The sequence below is a fragment of the Ranitomeya imitator genome, chromosome 4 (genome assembly GCF_032444005.1).
Source record: "Ranitomeya imitator isolate aRanImi1 chromosome 4, aRanImi1.pri, whole genome shotgun sequence".
NCBI classification, from domain to species: Eukaryota; Metazoa; Chordata; class Amphibia; order Anura; family Dendrobatidae; genus Ranitomeya; species Ranitomeya imitator.
In genome coordinates this window covers 448,844,077-448,867,279 of record NC_091285.1, presented here as the reverse complement: position 1 = coordinate 448,867,279, position 23,203 = coordinate 448,844,077, and the positions used below count along the sequence as shown (strand labels likewise).

Sequence of the window (23,203 nt, the reverse complement as noted above, 5' to 3'; positions counted from 1 at the left end):
CACTTCTGTATTGCTCAGTCCTCCTGACACTTCTATATTGATCAGTCCTCCTGATCTATATATATAATTGTCTAAGGGTTTTTCCGTCTGTCTGTCTGTCTGTCTGTCTAGGAAATCCCGCGTCTCTGATTGGTCGATGCCGCCAGGCCTCGACCAATCAGCGACGGGCACAGCGACGATGATGTCATAAAGGACGTAGACATCCCGCGTCTCTGATTGGTCGAGGCCGCCAGGCCTCGACCAATCAGAGACCGCCACAGCATCGACGTAGAAATCCTGCGTCTCTGATTGGTCGAGGCCTGGCCTGTCAGTGAGACATATCTATATATATAATTGTCTAAGGGTTTTTCCGTCTGTCTGTCTGTCTGTCTGTCCTGGAAATCCCGGCTCTCTGATTGGTCGAGGCCGCCAGGCCTCGACCAATCAGAGACCAGCACAGCATCGACGTAGAAATCCCGCGTCTGATTGGTCGAGGTCGCCAGGCCTCGACCAATCAGCAACGAGCACAGCGACGATGATGTCATAAAGGACGTAGAAATCCCGCGTCTGATTGGTCGAGGCCGCCAGGCCTCGACCAATCAGCAACGGGCACAGCGACGATGATGTCATAAAGGACGTAGACATCTCACGTTTCTGATTCAGCGACGGGCACAGTATCGACGTAGATGTCATAATGGTTGCCATGGCGACGATGATGTCATAAAGGTTGCCTCGACCAATCAGCGACGGGCACAGTCTGCCGTGAATTCTGGAATCATCATTGTCCATATACTACGGGGACATGCATATTCTAGAATACCCGATGCGTTAGAATCAGGCCACAATCTAGTAGTATATAAGAGGCTGTGGGGTAGGCCACCACACTATATAGTGTACTGTTGAAGGGACCATCATTCTACATAGGGGCTGTTGGTGGGGACCATCATACTATACGGGGGACTGTGAGGTGGGCAGTCATACATCATAATATATAGGTGCTGTGAGATGTACCAACCTAATATATAAGGAGCTGTGGGGCAGACCATCATACTATATGAGGTTGTTGGGACCATCATACTATATAGGGAGCTGTTGGAGGGACCACCATTCTATATGGGGGGCTGTGAAGTGGACAATCATACTATATACGGGGCTGTGGGGGGGACTGTCATACAGTATTGCTGCTATGAGGGACCTTTATAGTCTATGTGGATCTATTATACTGTGTGGGGTGACTGTGGGGAGACAATCTTACTACGTAAGGTGGTCTTGGAGGATATCATACTGTGTGGGGTGACTGTGGTATGGACATTATACTGTGTGTAGGTCTATGGGTTATGTTATACAATGTTGGGGGCTGTGATTACCATCATACAGTATGGGATGGTTATGGTTATGGGGGACATCATATCGTATGGGGCTGCGTGTCACCATACTGTACGGGGGCCTTGATGGACCTCACATTTTATATAGGGGCCTGTGGTGGACAACATACTGTGTGTACCATACTGTATGGAAGGCTCTGGTGACAATCTTACTGTTAGGGGGTGCTGTGAGACATCATACTTTGTGTAAATTGTGTGGGACAATCATACTGTGTGCAGTCATCGTGCTTTCTGGGATCCTAATAGTCTGGGGGTCATGAAAGGGGCATCATAGTGAGTGAGACCACTTATGGGTTTCAGTAGGTCCAAACTAACTGTCTAAGTGCTGCAATACATTTCCTTAAAATGTTGGGAGATGTGCTCTTTGACTGATGTGACAGAACTTTTCCTATGGGACGCCTGCTGTTTCTATGTACGCCCCTGCTCAGGAACATTATTATAATAAAGAGGCACTTAAAGTCATTATTATAAGGAGGCACTATGGCTGAATTATCATTTTTAGGGGAAGAAAGGAGTCATAATTATTAACATAAGGAAAGCACAGAGGACATTTTTATTATTATAAGGAGATACGGGAGCATTATTAAAAGGGGCACAGCGGAATTATTAGGCTTTGTGCTCACGTTCCGGATTTTTCGCTTTTCTTCGCGATAAAACTGTGGAAAAAACGCATCCATTAAGCATCCTATTTATAGAATGCAATCCGCAATTTTTGTGCATATGTTGAGTTTTTTCCGTGAATAAAATGCATCGCGGAAAAAAAACGCAACATGTTCATAAATTTTGTGGATTTTTCGCAGATTTTCCGCTATTTAAAGCATTGGGAAGCTCCGAAAAAAAAACGCGAAAAATCCGCACAAAAAACACGAGAAAAACGCGAAAAAAACACATGCGGATTTCCTGCGGAAAAAGTCCGGTTTTGTTCAGGAAATTTCTGCAAATAATCCTGACGTATGCACATAGCCTTATAAGGCATCACAAGTTGTAGTTTGTGTAGAGGTGGTAGAATATGAGGAGGGTCCTGGAAAATCAGTAAAGTGAAGATGTCTCTGTGTGACATTTTGCAGGGACGAGTTATGGAAGGAATAAGAGGTCATGGTGAGCTGGGGTGGTCTGGACTGAATGCAAAGGAAAAGGGAAAATGAATGACAACAATCAGTGAGAATGCCACTGGTGACAACCTGCACAATATACTCATATATAGTCTGCAGAGCACTTGAGTAGAAATTATATTACCACTATATGGTCACTGTATGGTGAATAGAGATGAGCGAACTTGCTCGGGTCCCTGCTCATTAGGCAAGCTATAGCGCTTACCGAATAGGCTGCAGAGGGGACTCTGATACATGGAGCTCTCCGGCTGATCAGCTGTCCGGTTCCGCAGCTGCACGTGTCACGGCTGTGTGGCAGTCACAACACATGCATGGATAGCACAATACACAGGCTCTCCATGCATGTGTTGTGACTGTCACACAGCCCCGACACATGGAGCTGCAGCACCGAACAACTGATCAGCCGGAGCGTTCCATGTCTCCGGGTTCCCTCTGCAGCTTATTCGGTAAGCGCTATAGCTTGCCAAATAAGCAGGGACCTGATCAAATTCGCTCATCTCTAATGGTAATAATACCAGTCTTAGTACAGCGGTTTTGGTTAAAGTAGTTGTCCAAGGTTAAGATTAAAGTCTGCAGTGACTCTATGTGACCACGGACTTCCAAATCCTCACAGAACACGCACGCTGTCAGGATTCTCCAGTGATGGCACTGGGAGATGGTGATCATGTGCAGTGGCATAACTTGAACAGAATGGGCCACAAAGCAAAATCTCTAAAGCTAAATTAGCAAAGTCGAGTACAATTAGTAGGAAAGTGGCTAGAGGTGTGAAAATCGCATACTTGTAGTCACATGACGGCTGCTCCCAATGCCGAAGAATCCTTACAGTGTGCGCTAGAAGTCTGAAGTTACATAGACTTTAACCTCAACCCCTTTAGCGATCAGTATAGTGGTATTGTTAACACTGCATATGCTGGTAATATTTGGTTATGATTTGTTGGTATTTGTCTGTAATATTGCAATAGTATTATTTTTATATTATTATTTAATCTTATATATAGCAATATAATTGATATTATTAGAAATATTGGTCTTGTAGTAGATTTCCTCCATCCAGGATAATATTAGTAATATATCTCCATCTGGTGCTTGGGGACGGGAACAGCATGGGCCTGTGTGATTTCAAATGCCAGGGCTGAATTTCAGTCCTAGTCCGTCCCTGACGCATGGTATACTGTACAGATAGGTTAGGTGGTATAGGGCTGTTTTTCAGGATTTACATTCAGACCCTTATTTCCAGTAAAGGGATGTGAATACTTTTCTGCCCAATGATGACAGAAGTATTCTAGGAGTGATACCTTTATTGGCTAACCAGAAAATAATGTTTGCAAGCTTTCAGAGCACAGAGGCTCCTTCTTCAGGCTAGATTACAGAAGGAGCCTCTGTGCTCTGAAAGCTTGCAAACATTATTTTCTGGTTAGCCAATAAAGGTATCACTCCCAGAATACTTCTGTCATCATTGGGCAGAAAAGTATTCACATTGATTTTTCTGGCTAACACGGTACCTCAATACAATTTGTTATTGTACATCATTCCAGTAAAAGGAAATGTTAATGCTGTACCATACACAGACATTTTAGAGGAAGGCCCTTTAATTTTGCATCATGGTCATGGCTCTGCGTCCAAAGAGAGGTCCATAAAACTGACAGTTTTGGTGAGTAGGAATTAAGCTGCACAGCGCTGAACACAACCCCACTGAGCAACTTACCAACTAATGACAACAAATTAGTTGTACCAACCTTTCATTAGAGATTCATTTTTCTCTTTTAACATTTTGATTTCGGAGGCCAATGTGGATATCTGAAGAAAATAAAGTCAATATATAACCTGCAAGTCATTTTTAATTTTCTCAGTATTAAATATTCATCTTCATCCTTGCTCGAGCTTTAATTTTTGGGCATTCACTAAAACTTTTAAAACCGGTTCACAGTTTGGATTTTTCTGTAGTTTTCTTCATGAATTATATTTGAGACAAAACTGAGAATGGATTTCAAAAATGAGATGCATCAGTGCATATTATTGCCTGCATTGTACCCATGCTGTATCTTCACAGGCTTATGGGGGCACTTGAAGTTTCTCACATAAATCAGTGAGATAAACAATTTAAGAAAATCAGTTATGTTATGCTTCATTGCAAACTGTATTGCCTTGAGATGCTAAAATATTGCTTTGAGGCTAGAAATATATGGAAGCACATGCCGACGGAAATCTTTTACAAGTGCACGAACCCTTATAGCTTGCAATTATAAGTCTACTCCTTTCTTCCATGGCTCTTAGGGTACCGTTACACTATACGATTTACCAACGATCACGACCAGCGATACGACCTGGCCGTGATCGTTGTTAAGTCGTAGTGTGGTCGCTGGAGAGCTGTCACACAGACAGCTCTCCAGCGACCAACGATGCCGAGGTCCCCGGGTAACCAGGGTAAACATTGGGTTACTAAGCGCAGGGCCGCGCTTAGTAACCCGATGTTTACCCTGGTTACCAGCGTAAAAAAAACCAAACAGTACATACTAACATTCCGGTGTCTGTCCCTTGCCGTCTGCTTCCCGCACCCACTGACTGCCGGCCGTAAAGTGAAAGCACAGCACAGCGGTGACGTCACCGCTGTGCTCTGCTTTCACTTTACTGCCGGCAGTCAGTGAGTGCGGGAAGCAGATGGCAAGGGACCTGACGGACACCGGAATGTAAGTATGTACTGTTTGTTTTTTTTTTACATTTACGCTGGTAACCAGGGTAAACATCGGGTTACTAAGCGCGGCCCTGCGCTTAGTAACCCGATGCTTACCCTGGTTACAAGCGAACGCATCGCTAGATCGGTGTCACACACACTGATCTAGCGATGACAGCGGGAGATCCAGCGACGAAAGAATGTTCCAAACGATCTGCTACGACGTACGATTCTCAGCAGGATCCCTGATCGCTGCTGCGTGTCAGACACAGCGATATCGTATGGATATCGCTGGAACGTCACGAATCGTACCGTCGTAGCGACAAAAGTGCCACTGTGTGACGGTACCCTTAGAGTTTCTCCTAGTCACATGTTTGGAGAGCTTTCCCTATGCAAAACCAATTCATATTTTTTATGTGGTTTTTAATGTCATTGTTGCTCCCCATTCATTTTAAAGGTTGACACCTGCATCATATCAATGTGGCAATATGATCTGAATCAATTATTTTTATAAAACATACATCATAATCTGAAGACTGCATTTTTTTCACATTGTGAGAACAACAATGCGAACATTTAGCTGCTCCAATAAATTACTGGAGCAAGAAGTCGGAAACAGTGTTTTTGGGTATAATACCACATGATTGAACTACATAAAAATGCAAAGTGTGAACTAAATATATATAACTGCAATATTATTTAGAATGTTCACAGTCCTAATAGTTCATCTGTCGGTAATGAGTACAGACAAACTGGGTAACTCATTGTGCTCCAATTCTGTTTAATTGCAATATTATGAAATGGGGAGGAAAAAATTCCAGCATCCAGGTCTTCATAAAAAACCCCCACTATATTGTAAGTAAAATTAAAAAAAGTCAAAAGCCCAAAATCCACTGGAGGCTTTTTGCCAAGAAGAGTGGGCAGCTTTACCATCTGAGAAAATAAAGAACCTCATCCACAACTACCACAAAAGACTTCAAGCTGTCATTGATGTTAGAGGGGGCAATACAACAGGGGTGTCAAACTGCATTCCTCGAGGGCTGCAAACAGGTCATGTTTTCAGGGTTTCCTTGTACTGCACAGGTGATAATTTAATCACCTACACAAAATGAGTTGGTGATTAAATTATCACCTGTGCAGTACAAGGAAATCCTGAAAACATGACCTGTTTGCAGCCCTCGAGGAATGCAGTTTGACACCCCTGTAATACAGGGTATTAAGAAATGGGGTAAGTCATCTTTTGATCATGGTCATTTGGATGTTTTGAGTTGTCATTATGATTTAAAATGGGAAAACACAGTAGTTTGACAATAAATGGCTTCACCCAACCACTAACCATGAGTGGAGAAAAAGTTTTGGTGTTATCATTCACTTTCTCTGAAAAAAGGGCAAGAAAGCAAAACAAAATTCTGCCGGGGTATGTAAACTTTTGAGCACAACTGTATGTAGATGGCCGGGTATGGACACATAGTGGCAGTATGTAACTGTAACACACACTGTGCGTCATCCACATTTGTAAATACCGGCTGCACAAACGAGAGTTCATATGTGTAAAGCTGTTGCAATCATCCAAGGAACGAGCAAAATGTTGCTCATTCATCGTGTGATTGGATTGTTTATGGAAGTACAAAAATCATTGTTCTCGGCAGCACATCACCCGATGTAAAACTCAGATGTGCTGCTGATAACATGATACTGTATGGGGACAGATTGATCTATTAGTGATCGAGGCTGGGAAACAAGCATCAAACAACTTCAATATCGTTGATCACTAAACAGCCTGAACTCAGTGCCTGTAAATGCAACTGGAATGTTTGACTGTGATGGTGCAATATGATAGCATTTAGGGCCTAGTTTAAACCTTTGCCCGGGCTCCCACTTTATCTATAACCGGCCCTGCATGTCCTACTACATTTCAGTGCAGTGGAATTGCTGTCTCCAGCTTCACCCAATTGTGTCTAACCAGCTCAAGCATGTAAACATTACAGAAGTAATGAAAACTAGTAATACTGTACTTTTTCAGATTTTTCCTCAAGCTGCCTTTGCAATTTGTGGATATCTTTCTCAGCCATCTCTCTTGATGGATTCTGAAGATCATCTTGAGGGTCTATTTTGTCCTTTGATAGTTCCTTGTTGACCTTTACGGATCTCAAAACATTCTAGAAGAGAGGGCACATTAAGAAAGTGTACACCATTAGCATCTCAAATTAATTGCTAAGTATTACATTATGGCAAAGTTTTTGATGATAAAAACACATGTGTAAGGCTGTGTGCCCACTGGGTGCCAATTTACTGCATTTTTTGCTACATTTTGCAAAACATGCAATGTTTCCCACTAAAAAATTTGCAAACTCAGTTACATAGTAACATAGTAACATAGTTAGTAAGGCCGAAAAAAGACATTTGTCCATCCAGTTCAGCCTATATTCCATCATAATAAATACCCAGATCTACGTCCTTCTACAGAACCTAATAATTGTATGATACAATATTGTTCTGCTCCAGGAAGACATCCAGGCCTCTCTTGAACCCCTCGACTGAGTTCGCCATCACCACCTCCTCAGGCAAGCAATTCCAGATTCTCACTGCCCTAACAGTAAAGAATCCTCTTCTATGTTGGTGGAAAAACCTTCTCTCCTCCAGACGCAAAGAATGCCCCCTTGTGCCCGTCACCTTCCTTGGTATAAACAGATCCTCAGCGAGATATTTGTATTGTCCCCTTATATACTTATACATGGTTATTAGATCGCCCCTCAGTCGTCTTTTTTCTAGACTAAATAATCCTAATTTCGCTAATCTATCTGGGTATTGTAGTTCTCCCATCCCCTTTATTAATTTTGTTGCCCTCCTTTGTACTCTCTCTAGTTCCATTATATCCTTCCTGAGCACCGGTGCCCAAAACTGGACACAGTACTCCATGTGCGGTCTAACTAGGGATTTGTACAGAGGCAGTATAATGCTCTCATCATGTGTATCCAGACCTCTTTTAATGCACCCCATGATCCTGTTTGCCTTGGCAGCTGCTGCCTGGCACTGGCTGCTCCAGGTAAGTTTATCATTAACTAGGATCCCCAAGTCCTTCTCCCTGTCAGATTTACCCAGTGGTTTCCCGTTCAGTGTGTAATGGTGATATTGATTCCCTCTTCCCATGTGTATAACCTTACATTTATCATTGTTAAACCTCATCTGCCACCTTTCAGCCCAAGTTTCCAACTTATCCAGATCCATCTGTAGCAGAATACTATCTTCTCTTGTATTAACTGCTTTACATAGTTTTGTATCATCTGCAAATATCGATATTTTACTGTGTAAACCTTCTACCAGATCATTAATGAATATGTTGAAGAGAACAGGTCCCAATACTGACCCCTGCGGTACCCCACTGGTCACAGCGACCCAGTTAGAGACTATACCATTTATAACCACCCTCTGCTTTCTATCACTAAGCCAGTTACTAACCCATTTACACACATTTTCCCCCAGACCAAGCATTCTCATTTTGTGTACCAACCTCTTGTGCGGCACGGTATCAAACGCTTTGGAAAAATCGAGATATACCACGTCCAATGACTCACCGTGGTCCAGTCTATAGCTTACCTCTTCATAAAAACTGATTAGATTGGTTTGACAGGAGCGATTTCTCATAAACCCATGCTGATATGGAGTTAAACAGTTATTCTCATTGAGATAATCCAGAATAACATCCCTCAGAAACCCTTCAAATATTTTACCAACAATAGAGGTTAGACTTACTGGCCTATAATTTCCAGGTTCACTTTTAGAGCCCTTTTTGAATATTGGCACCACATTTGCTATGCGCCAATCCTGCGGAACAGACCCTGTCTCTATAGAGTCCCTAAAAATAAGAAATAATGGTTTATCTATTACATTACTTAGTTCTCTTAGTACTCGTGGGTGTATGCCATCCGGACCCGGAGATTTATCTATTTTAATCTTATTTAGCCGGTTTCGCACCTCGTCTTGGGTTAGATTGGTGACCCTTAATATAGGGTTTTCATTGTTTCTTGGGATTTCACCTAGCATTTCATTTTCCACCGTGAATACCGTGGAGAAGAAGGTGTTTAATATGTTAGCTTTTTCCTCGTCATCTACAACCATTCTTTCCTCACTATTTTTTAAGGGGCCTACATTTTCAGTTTTTATTCTTTTACTATTGATATAGTTGAAGAACAGTTTGGGATTAGTTTTACTCTCCTTAGCAATGTGCTTCTCTGTTTCCTTTTTTGCAGCTTTAATTAGTTTTTTAGATAAAGTATTTTTCTCCCTATAGTTTTTTAGAGCTTCAATGGTGCCATCCTGCTTTAATAGTGCAAATGCTTTCTTTTTACTGTTAATTGCCTGTCTTACTTCTTTGTTTAGCCACATTGGGTTTTTCCTATTTCTAGTCCTTTTATTCCCACAAGGTATAAACCGCTTACACTGCCTATTTAGGATGTTCTTAAACATTTCCCAATTATTATCTGTATTCTCATTTCTGAGGATATTGTCCCAGTCTACCAGATTAAGGGCATCTCTAAGCTGTTCAAACTTTGCCTTCCTAAAGTTCAATGTTTTTGTGACTCCCTGACAAGTCCCCCTAGTGAAAGACAGGTGAAACTGCACAATATTGTGGTCGCTATTTCCTAAATGCCCAACCACCTGCAGATTTGTTATTCTGTCAGGTCTATTAGATAGTATTAGGTCTAAAAGTGCTGCTCCTCTGGTTGGATTCTGCACCAATTGTGAAAGATAATTTTTCTTGGTTATTAGCAGTTAAAGATAGAAAAAAAATCAATTTTGAACTTTGAGGCAGAATTCATTAATCATATGCCCATTTTGATGAATTTGTACGCTTTGTAATATGATGTGCATAGACTGCCTGTATTTGGAGGTTTATTCATACAAAAATGTTAAATACTTGAAATTCTACCCTTCATTTGTAAAAGTAAGTGGAAGAGAGCCCCCCATTATACAGTACATTGTTGGTTATTGGCTGCATTATTGGTCTTGATTCACTACATTATACCACTAGTATAATCTCTGGTCCAGAAACAATGCTGAAATTGTGTTTTATGAGATTAACAGTGGTCTAAGGGTATGTTTCCACGTTCAGGAAACGCTGCGTTTTTGACGCTGCGTTGAGCTGCAGCGTCAAAAACACAGCGTCCAGATGTTACAGCACAGTGGAGGGGATTTCATGAAATCCCATCTCCACTATGCATTAAAAGACGCATGCGGCATACCCGCGAAAACGCACATGCGGCGCGTCTTTTAAGAACGCAGCATGTCCTTACATTGCAGAAAAACGCAAGGACAGCGCAGGTGACCTGCCAGTGACCTCAGGTGCAGATTTGGTCAGGATTTTAAAACCAAAAACACATGGGCTACTTGCACAGTGAATAAGTCTGTAGAAACCTGTTCACACCACCAAAGAACTTGAAGACACAAAAGCGCACAGAGAGGTCAAAAAATACTCTGTTGTACAAAAGTCACAGTAAATAAGCAAGTGCTAATCAAAAAAATGAAAAAATACAGGGTATTTAGTTAATACGTTTTTTTTGCAAAAAAAGTATGTTAAGCTGCTCCACCAATCGCCAAGGTATACCCATAATAGAGCAGTCCTATCTAATGTATATAATCCCTATCTGATGTATTTAAAAACCTGATCATCTGTATAGTACCTGTATGAGCAGGGTTCAGAGAGAAAATATCCATGTAGAACATGCATAGGGATTATATACATTAGATAGGACTGCTCTATTATGGGTATACCTTGGCGATTGTATTTTTTCATTTTTTGACTAGCACTTGCTTATTTACTGTGACTTTTGTACAACAGAGTATTTTTTGACCTCTCTGTGCGCTTTTGGTCAGGATTTTACCTGCATAAAATCCTGACCAAATCCTGATGCAATCCTGAACGTGGACAGATACTCTACGAGGGAATGTTTCTTCTTGCGGAGAGTGCTGAGTCGGTGTAAGGAGACTACACTGTGTTCCAAATTATTATGCACAAAGAGTTTCGGAGTGATAAGGTTAGAATTTTTTTGTTTGTCATTTAAACTCATTGATGGTGATGTGTGTCAGGGCTCTTTGGGCCATGTGCACAAGCGGCGGATTTTGCTGCGGATCCGCAGCGTTACCACAGCTGCGTGTCCTCAGCGGTTTCCCAAGACTTTACAGTACAATGTAAACCTATGGGAAATGAAAACCACAGTGCACATGCTGCGGAAAAAAACACGCGGAAACGCAGTGGTTTATATTCCACAGCATGTCAATTCTTGCTGCGGGTTTACACCTGCTCCAATAGAAAACTGCAGGTGTAAACCCGCAGTAGAAAGCGCAGTAGAAACCGCGATAAATCCGCAGTAAAAACCGCGGCGGTTTTGAACTGCGGTTTTTCTAAATCCACTGCGGAAAAATCCGCAGTCCTCCGGGATACGTGTGCACATACCCTTATGTCACTGAAAGCAATTGCAGATACCTGTGCAAATTAGTTTGGCAGGTGTGTCCAAATAAAGGCAAGACTACTTAAGAAGGCTGTTCCACATTATTAAGCAGCCTACATTTTTGGCCAAAATGGGAAAGAAAAAGGATGTGAGAAGCAACAAATTGTGGAGTATTTAGGTCAAGGCATGACTACAATCAACATTGCCAAGACACTTCATCGTGATCATCGCACAATCAAGAAGTATGTAGCTGATTAATTGATAAGGAAAAATTGAGCACTCTTTTCAACAGGCAATTGCGTAAGGTTAACTTTTCCAACGTCCCCAGAACAACAAGATGCAGGGTCCCTCAGAGGTTTGCAGCTGTGCGTAAGCCATCCTGTCGACCACCTCTATCCACTGCACACAAGCAGAAACTGCTCCAGTGGGCCAAACGATACATGAAGACTGACTTCCAAACTGTTTTGTTCACCGATGAGTGCCGTGCAATGCTCGATGGTCCAGATGGATGGAGTGGAGGATGGCTGGTTGATGGACACCCCATGAAAACACGGCTAAGGTGCCAACAAGGAGGAGGTGGAGTAATGTTTTGGGCTGGAATCATGGGGAGAGAGATTGTCGGCCCCTTTATGATCCCTGAAGGGGTAAAGATGAACTCCATAATCTATGTGGAGTTTCTAAAACAACAGTTCCTGCCATGGTTCAAGAGGAAGAACCGTGCTTTCCGCAGCAGGATTATTTTCATGCATGATAATGCACCGTCTCATGCTGCAAAAAAACACATCTGCATCTCTGGCTGCTATGGGCATAAAAGAGGACAAACTTATGGTGTGGCCAACCTCAACCCCATTGAGAACCTCTGGAGTATCATCAAAAGGAGTGTCTATGATTGCGGGAGGCAGTTCACATCTAAGCAACAGCTCTGGGAGGGTATTCTGTCCACATGCAAAACAATTGAAGCAGAAACCATCCAAAAACTGACAAATTCAATGGACGAGAGAGTTCAGAAGCTTCTTTCGAACAAGGGGTCCTATGTGCAAATGTAACATCACCTAGAATAAAGTTTACACTTGAACACTGATTTCATTTTGTAATAAGCTGATAATGCTTATAACTTCACAAATTGACCATTTTTTTGTTCAAAATTAAATAAACAAAGGTTAAACTCTGCTGTGCATAATAATTTGGAACATGCATTTTGAGTGTTTATTATTTTTTTTTTTTAAAGATACTGATTTCATAGGCAGTTTGTTCCAAAACATTGCAATTATACATAGATTAGTAGATGACTGGAAAATAACAATGACTGCAATTCAGATAGGTAATTTAGAGAAAATATGAGGAAATATTATTTGCATAATAGTTTGGAACACAGTGTATATAGGCCATGTAATGCATCCTTGGGTATTTAAATATGCAAATAGCCTCTTCAGAAGGAAGATGACTTGATCTTTGGCGCCGCCTATTGGATTTAGCAATCTGAAAAGGTGTATATAGTATTTTAGGATTGCTACATCCAATAGGTGGTGCCAGAGATCAAGTCCTCTTCATTATGCTATTTGCATACTATGATGTTAACAGGACACTTTCCAGGGAGCTTTGTGTTTTGTGCTGATTCTCACACAAGTTTATATGAAGTTCTGTATTGCGTGCTCTTGTTTGGGTAAATCACCAAAGCTTTTTTTTTACTGGCATTGGACATTCACATTACGTCTCAGGCACTGGGAGTGTAGGCCTCCACTATGGCAGGTTACATGAGGTGAATGTCAGTTTGCATACAAATTACCTTAACTAATCTAGATTTCTCTGTCCAGTCATCTGCTGGCTTCTCCTCTTGGGAAATTTTCTTGTAGGCATTTCCCAGGCTTTGTTTCTCTTTAAACAACACCTTGAGCTGCACGGAAGACATAGCATAAACCACAGAGAAAAGTGATATTTTTCTGACGGCAATTTTTCCACAACTGCCATCATAACAAGTCAACCAAATATCGTAGAATACATAGAATTAAATGACGATGTAAACGGTACATCAAAACCGTTCATACAATGCAGTCATCTGTACTGTATAAGCTGTCACCACAATCAAGAAGGAGGAGAAGAACGTTCAATGTCTGGTGAAAACATCTGAAAAGTCTTGTAATGACCTGATCCCCCACTTCAGTCGCTATAATGAATGCTGATTATTACTAAAGGGGTTGTACACAATTTGGACAAGCCACTTTGAAATGAAGTAGACAGTCAACAGTCAGCTTCCACACTGGTGCTGTTCCAACAGTGTCCATGATTGGAATGATGTGCTCTCATCGTTGGTCCAACCATCATAAAAAGGAAGTGAGAGCGCAGCGCCAATAGTGGCCACTGATTGGCTGCAGAGCTCATGTGACATAACAGTGTCATGCTAGCACCAAGAGACCAGGCGAAGACATTTCTGGAATGGCGCCAGTGCAGGAAGTGAGTTTATGGTTTATTTTTGTTTTACAAGGGGAACTACTTATTATATTAAAGGGGTATTCGCTACCACTTTTTAAGTTGTTAAAAAAAATTATCATAAGGTTATAAAATGTAGTGTTAATACTCTATGTTCCATTATACAAGCATCTAAATAACACCTCCATCAGTATTGGCTAAAGCTATAATAAGCAAACCAACTACCCCAATCTATGGTCCAGCCCTGTGTACGGGTATTTCCCTCCTTGGTGGTCAGGAAACCAAATTATACAGATCTCTGTGATTCTATCCAAACATTCCATCGTGGCTTGAGGTCAGACCATGTAAGGAAGGGCAGGCAGTGTTGAAGTCCTGATGAACCCTTTGCGGCTGGGACCACACAAAAACGTTATCCGTGACGCAAAGATTGCAGTATGCCACTGCCATATCGCACTACAATGTCAGTGTGATGGTATTCGATCATCCAGTTACCATCACAGTGACACACAAGGTGAAAGGAATCTAAATTATTTGAACTTTTGACACTTGTGTGTTATATTCATATAAACTTCCTGGATGCCATGTGATCACATCTACTATATTTAATGGTGATACTGTGATATTTGACTGCAAAATGTGTGTTGTGCTCAAAGTCACCACGAAGTCAAAGCCTCTAGCCCTGGCTATAAAATGTATCGTTTGGGGCAGAAAATAGATTGAAAAGTTTATTATACAGGATCTTTAGCAGTTTTATTTTAATAAAGAAAGTAACTAGATTTTTTTTACTTGTTCTGTGACCAGCTTGTGTTGGTTTTTCAGGGTCTCGTTGTCTACCTGCAGTGCTTGTGCCACTTGTTCATTTACCTTAGTCTGCTTCGAAAGGTTCTGTGGAGGCAAAAAAACATATTCTGAAGACATTAAAGGAATAAATACCTATACACTATAACATTAAATCCAAAAGGTAAATATTGTGTAGGACTCCCTCATTTTCAAAACATACTGATAGCGAATTTAGATTGTGAGCCCCAGTGGAGACAGCAATGATGATGTTTGTAAAGTGCTGAGGGATTAATGAGGCTATATAAGATAAGGGAGTAAAATAAATAGAATAACTAAATTCTAGCAAAACAGCCCCAACTTGTCAAGGCATGGACCCTACCTACAAAATCTCTAAAGGTGTCCTGTGTTATCTGATACCAAGACATTGGCAACAGCTTCTTTAGGCCTTCTTCACACTTCCGTTTTTACAATCAGTCACAATCTGACAAAATATTGAAAAGACAGATCCTGTGCCGATTGTAATAAACGGGTGCACTGGGTCTGTTTTTTTGACGGACCGGTCGAGGCAGTTGTTGCCAGAATTGACTATGTGCACACGTTGTGTATGCGTCTTCGCCACGTTTTTCCGCTGCGAAAACGCATACACAACAAAACCCATATTAAAAATAATAATAAAAAAAAAAAATCGTGATATTTTTTTCTTCCCAGTAATGCTTTGCAAGACAATGACCTGTGAAGACGTAGCGGTCTTGCGAGACCGCTACATCATCGGGTCATTTCGCAAGGCATCACTGTGAACGGGAGCTGCAGGGAGCATTGTGAGCATCGGGAAGGCTGCAGGGGATGCCAGAAGGTAAGAATATCATGATTTTTAGTTTTTATTATTATTTTTAACATTATATCTTTTTACTATTGATGCAGCATAGGCAGCATCAATAGTAAAAAGAGAGAGAGATAATTTTCCTGACTGGAAATTCTTCTGCGCATGCTCAGTTTCAAAAGACTGCATCCGTCGCTTGATTCCTGCTTTTAACATTCAGCGACGGATCCTGCGTCCATAGGCTTCCATTATAGCCAACGACGGACAGCGCAGAATCCGTCGCTAAGCGATTTTCCGACATACACAAAAACATTTCTATGTGCGTTGTCTCCGCCCGACGCACAGCATTTTTACAACGGATCCAGCGCACGACGGATGAAACGGAAGGCCATCCGTCACAATCCGTCGCTAATACAAGTGTATGAGAAAAAAACGGATCCAGCAGAAACATTTGCTGGATCCGTTTTTTTCACAAAACGACGCATTGTGACGGAAGTGTGAAAGAGGCGTTGCAAGTCCTGGCCTCAATGGATTGGACTTGTTTTCCAGAACATCCCACAATTGTTTGATTAATTTGAGATCTGGGGAATTTGGAGGCCCAATCAACACCTCCATCTCTGTCATTTTTTTCAGACTATTCCTGATCGATTTGTGAGGTGTGACGACACACTATGTTGCTGAAAGAGACCACTGTGGTTAGGGAACACTGCTGCTACGAAGGGATGTACTTTGTGTAGATCAATCCACGTGAACGCCAGTAACCAAAGCATGTCAGAGTGTCACACCGACTGCATCGGCTTGCCTTCTTACCATAGAGCATCCTGGTGACATCTCCTCCCCAGGTAAGTAATTTACATGGGTCCAGCTATTTACATGATGCAAAAAAAGGTGATTCAAATGTGGGAACATCCTTTTAAATCTTGGTGAAAGAGTTTGGTCTGATGAAAGTCATCCCCTACTTGAAGGATGGGGGCTAAGTAGCCCTATTTAACTGGAGGAAGTATTGGTCAACTACCGCTTCATTGATTGTCTATGATACTGCCAGAGAACGTTGAGTACAACATACAGCTACTTACTATGGTCCCAGACACAATTTATGGATTGGAGGCCGAGCATGTTCCCGCCGGCTTCATTATGACAACATTCAGCAAAACCCTGTTCCCAGTATCATTGGGGACTCCAAATGCTCTAATTCTTTAAGACTTAGGCCAGCAATGTATTACATGGATCACAAATTCTTATGAAGAGCTGCCATGTGTTACTACATTTCAGAAGGAAATGTATGGTTGGTCAAGTCGTGGGAATTAGATCCATTATCTCATATTAAGGGGGCTGTCTGTAGTGTGACAATTAATTTAAGAGTTCTATTTGGGTCTGGATACAACACAAATATTCAGGATAATTTTTTCTCTTACAGCACTAGAAAGTAGAAGGTGCCCATACATTTAGGTAGCTGATGGCCGAATGATTGTGCAAATTAAAACTATTTCTTCCCACTTCTGCATACAAAAAGGAGTGGACTCCTATGACAGCAAGATCTTTCTCTCAAAGTCTCAAAGTGTTAGGAGGCCCCTATATATATTAGCCACGGCCAATATTGGCAGGTTTGGCTGGCTGAGTTTTGTCTAATATGTATGAGGCCCTTACATAGCAATGCCATTACAATTGTAATTTATCTAGTCTTCCTTATATCCAAGATGTACACAAACTAACTAGGATTACTGTAAAGGCAGGAGAACACAGATGTCTTCTATGCAAGATATCGCCGCCACGTTTTAGGTCATATGCCTATCATTTTTATTACTGTCGGACACCCTTATAATCCTAACTTCTACAAAGTTATTTATTACTTTTTTTTATTTACATTTAAGTGTTTGCTTAATACAGCAATATATGGATCAATCGAAACATTGTGTTCTCAATCGAACCAAAATTATATATACTTACATGACACCTGCAAGATCTTATTCATGTAAGAACTGTTGGAAGATAACCTTATGCGATAAGATAACTATGATATAATTGTAAGTGTCTTGTGACATATTTCAAAATTGAGACTCTGTACCTTGCTGTTTTTTTTTTCCTTTTTTAGCACTGACAGCTGAAGTAAATCTTTTGCATGTTAAATCTAATTTCCTTCTGTAATATTTACATCATATGGTAAATGGCAGGATATCCTTTCTTTTGATCATTGACAGAGGAGCTAGAAATAGTTACCTTTAGAATATCTTGCAGTTGGTACAGAGACCCCAGTGTTTGGTCCTTTTGCTCCTGTAATTCAACATTACGTTCCTGGCACCCTGGTTAAAATACAGATCTGGTTATGTTTTTAATATGGAACAATAAAAATGATTACAATGTGCGCTATGGAAAGTGCTGTCCTGTCACAACACTTGTCCATCTGATGTTAGGACTAGTGATTAGTGAACGTGCTCACGCAAGGTGCTATCCGAGCATGCTAGTGTGCCAACCGAGTGACTTTGGCGTACTCGTTGCTGCATGTCTTGCGGCTTTTCAACAGCCGCAACACATGTAGGAATTTGTCACCTTTAAGGTAATGACATATTATTGGCATATGCTATCATTTCTAATCTCTGTTGCAGAAATTTTGACTTGAAAAGCTCTGCAGAGGTGTTTTTAATGACCCACCGCTCTGCTCTACTCCCCTCCCCCGCTTTGTAATCACAGTAGAAGGCGACAATAAGATTGAGGAGAGCAGCGCTGTGTTTTATTACATCTCACACAAAGTAAGATTGCACAAAGCTTCTCTGTGGGCCAAGTTTTTTTTCCCCTCTGTATGATGCCTCCTCCTTATGATCAGTCAATGTTACGCAGTATAAAAAGTACTCCCCTCCAGAGATGTATCTCTGATAACACCCCCTTTGTTTGAAGTGTAAATGTACAATTTAAACTTTAAACTAATATATCGACAACATATGTAAAAAAATACGTTTTATTCAGCTCTGCAGCCACTATTACATGATGTGGCCTGTTTAACCCCTTAACCTCCAAGGGTGGTTTGCACGTTAATGACCGGGCCAATTTTTACAATTCTGACCATTGTCCCTTTATGAGGTTATAACTCTGGAACGCTTCAACGGATCCTAATGATTCTGACAATGTTTTCTCGTGACATATTGTACTTCATGATAGTGGTAAAATTTCTTTGATATTACCTGCCTTTATTTGTGAAAAAAAACAGAAATTTGGCGAACATTTTGAAAATTTCGCAATTTTCCAACTCTGAATTTTTATGCCCTTAAATCACAGAGATATATCACACAAAATACTTAATAAGTAACATTTCTCACATGTCTACTTTACATCAGCACAATTTTGGAACCCAAATTTTTGTTAGGGAGTTATAAGGGTTAAAAGTTGACCAGCAATTTCTCATTTTTACAACACCATTTTTTTCAGGGACCACATCACAATTGAAGTCACTTTGAGGGGTCTATATGATAGAAAATACTCAAGTGTGACACTATTCTAAAAACTGCACCCCTCAAGGTGCTCAAAACCACATTCAACAAGTTTATTAACCCTTCAGGTGTTTCGCAGGATTTTTTGGAATGTTTAACAAAAAATGAACATTTAACTTTTCTTCACAAAAAATTTAATTCAGCTCCAATTTGTTTTATTTTACCAAGGGTAACAGGAGAAATTGGACCCCAAAGTTGTTGTACAATTTGTCCTGAGTACGCTGATACCACATATGTGGGGGTAAACCACTGTTTGGGTGCATGGCAGAGCTCGGACTGGAATTGAGATCGAATGCCATGTCGCGTTTGGAGAGCCCCTGATGTGCCTAAACATTGAAACCCCTCACAAATGACAACAATTTGGAAAGTAGATCACCTAAGGAACTTATCTAGATGTGTGGTGAGCACTTTGACCCACCAAGTGCTTCACAGAAGTTTGTACTGTAGAGCTGTAAAAATAAAAAATCATATTTTTTCACAAAAATGAACTTTTCGCCTCCAATGTTTTATTTTCCCAAGGGTACCAGAAGAAATTGGACCCCAAAATTTGTTGTGCAATTTGTCCTGAGTACGCAGATACCCCATATATAGGGGTAAACCACTGTTTTGGTGCATGGCAGAGCTCGGAAAGGGAAGGAGCACCGTTTGACTTTTCAATGCAAAATTGACTGGAATTGAGATAGGACGCCATGTCGTGTTTGGAGAGCCCCTGATGTGCTTAAACATTGAAACCCCCACAACTGACACCATTTTGGAAAGTAGACCCCCTAAGGAACTTATCTAGATGTGTTGTGAGAGCTTTGAACCTCCAAGTGTTTCACTACAGTTTATAACGCTGAGCTGTGAAAATAAAAATTCTTTTTTTTCCACAAAAATTATTTTTTAGCCCCCAGTTTTGTATTTTCCCAAGGGTAACAGGAGAAATTGGACCCCAAAAGTTGTTGTGGAATTTGTTCTGAGTTCTCTGATACCTCATATGTGGGGGGAACCACCATTTGGGCGCATGGCAGAGCTTGGAAGGAAAGGAGCGCCGTTTGGAATGCAGACTTAGATGGATTGGTCTGCAGGCGTCACGTTGCATTTGCAGAGACCCTGATGTACCTAAACAGTAGAAACCCCCCACACGTGACCCCATATTGGAAACTAGACCCCCCAAGGAACTTATCTTTTTTATCCCCCCAAATTTTTATTTTCCCATGGGTAACAAGAGAAATTAGACCCCAAAAGTTGTTGTCCAATTTGTCCTGAGTACGCTGATACCCCATATGTTGGGGTAAACCCCTGTTTAGGGACGCGGGAGAGCTTGGAAGGGAAGGAGCATTGTTTTAATTTCTCAATGCAGAATTGGCTGGAATTGAGATCGGACGCCATAACGTGTTTGGAGAGCCCCTGATGTGCCTAAACAGTGGAACCCCCCAATTCTAACTGAAACCCTAATTCAAACACACCCCTAACCCTAATCCCAACCCTAACCATAACCCTAACCACACCCCTAACCCGAACATGCCCCTAACCCTAATCCCAACCACACCCCTAACCCCAACACACCCCTAACCCTAATCCCAACTCTAACCACACCCCTAACTCCAACACACCCCTAACCCTGACACAACCCTAATCCCAACCGTAAATGTAATCCCCACTCTAACCCCAACTTTAGCCCCAACCCTAACTTTAGCTCCAACCCTAACCCTCACTTTAGCCCCAACCCTAACTTTAACCACAACCCTAACCCTAACTTTTGCCCCAACCCTAACCTTAACTGTAGCTCAAACCCTAACTGTAGCCCCAACCCTAACTGTAGCCCTAACCCTAACTTTAGCCCCAACCCTTACCTTAATGGGAAAATGGAAATAAATACATTTTTTTTAATTTTATTATTTTTCCCTAACTAACGGGGTGATGAAGGGGGGTTTGAATTACTATTTATAGCGGGTTTTTTAGCAGAATTTTATGATTGGCAGCTGTCACACACCAAAAGACGCTTTTTATTGCAAAAAATAGTTCGTCTCCACATTTTGAGAGCTATAATTTTCCCATATTTTGGTCCACAGAGTCACCTGAGGTCTTGTTTTTTGCAGGACGAGTTGATGCTTTTATTGTTACCATTTTCGGGCATGTGATATTTTTTGATCGCTTCTTATTCCAATTTTTGTGGGGCAGAATGACCAAAACCCAGCTATTCATGAATTTCTTTTGGGGGGCGTTTATACCGTTCCACGTTTGGTAAAATTGATAAAGCAGTTTTATTCTTCGGGTCAGTACGATTACAGCGATACCTCATTTATATTATTTTTTAAGTTTTGGCGCTTTTGTACAATAAAAACTATTTTATAAAAAAATAATTATTTTTGCATCACTTTATTCTGAAGACTATAACTTTTTATTTTTTCACTGATGATGCTGGATGGCGGCTCGTTTTTTGCGGGACAAGATGCCATTTTCAGCGGTACCATGTTTATTTATATCCGTCTTTTTGATTGCGTGTTATTCCACTTTTTGTTCGGCGGTATGATAATAAAGCGTTGTTTTTTGCCTCGTTTTTTTTTTTACGGTGTTCACTGAAGGGGTTAACTAGTGGGACAGTTTTATAGGTCGGGTCGTTACGGATGCGGCGATACTAAATATGTGTACTTTTATTGTTTTTTTTATTTAGATAAAGAAATATATTTACTGGAACAATATATTTTTTTTTCTTTATTTAGGAATTTTTTTTTTTTTTTTTTTACATATGAAAATATTTTTTTTTAACTTTATAACATTGCCCCAGGGGGGGACATCATGTTGTAGTGTCAGATCACTGATCGGACACTTTGCACAGCACTGTGTCAGATCAGCGATCTGACAGGCAGTGCTGCAGGCTTGCAAGCGCCTGCTCTGAGTAGGCGCTTGCAAGCCACCTCCCTGCAGGACCCAGAAGGAGCCCCACGGCCATTTTGGATCCGGGGCCTGAAGGGAGGAGGAGGTAGGAGACCTTCGGAGCAACGCGATCACATCGCGTTGCTCCGAGCCCCCTCCCTGCGCAATGCTTCCCTGTGCCGCTGGAACTCTGCGATCATGTTTGATCACAGTGTTACGGGGGTTAATGTGCCAGGAGCGGTCCGTGACCACTCCTGGCACATAGTGCCCGATGTCAGCTGTAATAATCAGCTGACACCCGGCAGCGATTGGCCGCGCTCCGCCCTTGAGTGTGGCTGATCGCCCATGACGTACTATCCTGTTACTGGGAATTAAGTCCCAGGTCACCTCGATGGGATAGTACGTCAAATGGAATTAAGGGGTTAAAGAAGCACTCATCAAAATTTTTATCCTCTTAATATATTGCAGTCATCATATTATATAGCCCTGTGTATTTACAATTGCTCATTTTGCCTTTCTATACAATGAATTCTTCTCTTTCCATTAGGTCTAAGACATCACATAATCAAAAACAGACTTGCTGAATCCTAAGCTCTATGTAGAAACAGGAGGCCAATTTTCCCTGTATAAGTAATGTCACTGTAAAAGTCCTTGTGAGGTGGGGAGGAGGAAAGAGCAGCTGGCTAAGGAGTTGAAGAGGGGAATGATTTCTGCAGGGACAAGAGACTTCCTGTTTCTATATAGAGCAGAGAAAAGAGAAGAATTAGCTGGGTAGAAAGGCAAAATGAGCAATTGTAAGTACACATTGCTATATATAACATGATGACTGAATTGTATTAAGAGGATAAACCCTGTCATGGGAGTGCTTCTTTAACATGCTAAAATTGATGAAAAGTCCTCCTTAAGACATCACACTGCAATTCCCTGCACAAAGGTATAGGAATAATGCAGTTCATCAGTTCTACATCGTCTTCTTTCTCAGGAGCAGCAATATGTGATTACTTTGAAGGAAACAAAGCCCGTTTTTCATTTCAAAAGTAGATTAAAAATGACCCACCTTTAATTGCCTTGTCTAGTTGTTGCAGGAAGACTTCACAGCGTGGACAATTATTTTGGCTCTCTTCATTTTGCGACCTTATGTGACTGCTACTTTTTTGTTCAGTGTGGTAAGCGTTGCCAACATTGAATGATGACACTCTCCCATTTGACTCTTGCATCTCCACCAGCTAGGAATCCAGG

At 41.3% G+C, this 23,203-nt stretch overlaps 1 protein-coding gene across 1 annotated transcript in view; it reads right to left on the bottom strand.

Moving 5' to 3' along the window:
* Positions 1-23,203, bottom strand: part of LOC138676431 (putative leucine-rich repeat-containing protein DDB_G0290503) — a 176,563-nt gene that overhangs the window by 8,261 nt on the left and 145,099 nt on the right. Inside the window, exons 24-29 of the mRNA XM_069765720.1 lie at positions 23,022-23,190; positions 17,841-17,923; positions 14,810-14,908; positions 13,383-13,490; positions 7,163-7,306; positions 4,213-4,273 (exon numbers count right to left, since the gene is read on the bottom strand). Coding sequence (XP_069621821.1) covers positions 4,213-4,273; positions 7,163-7,306; positions 13,383-13,490; positions 14,810-14,908; positions 17,841-17,923; positions 23,022-23,190 — 664 coding nt within the window. The remainder of the gene's footprint in view (positions 1-4,212; positions 4,274-7,162; positions 7,307-13,382; positions 13,491-14,809; positions 14,909-17,840; positions 17,924-23,021; positions 23,191-23,203) is intronic.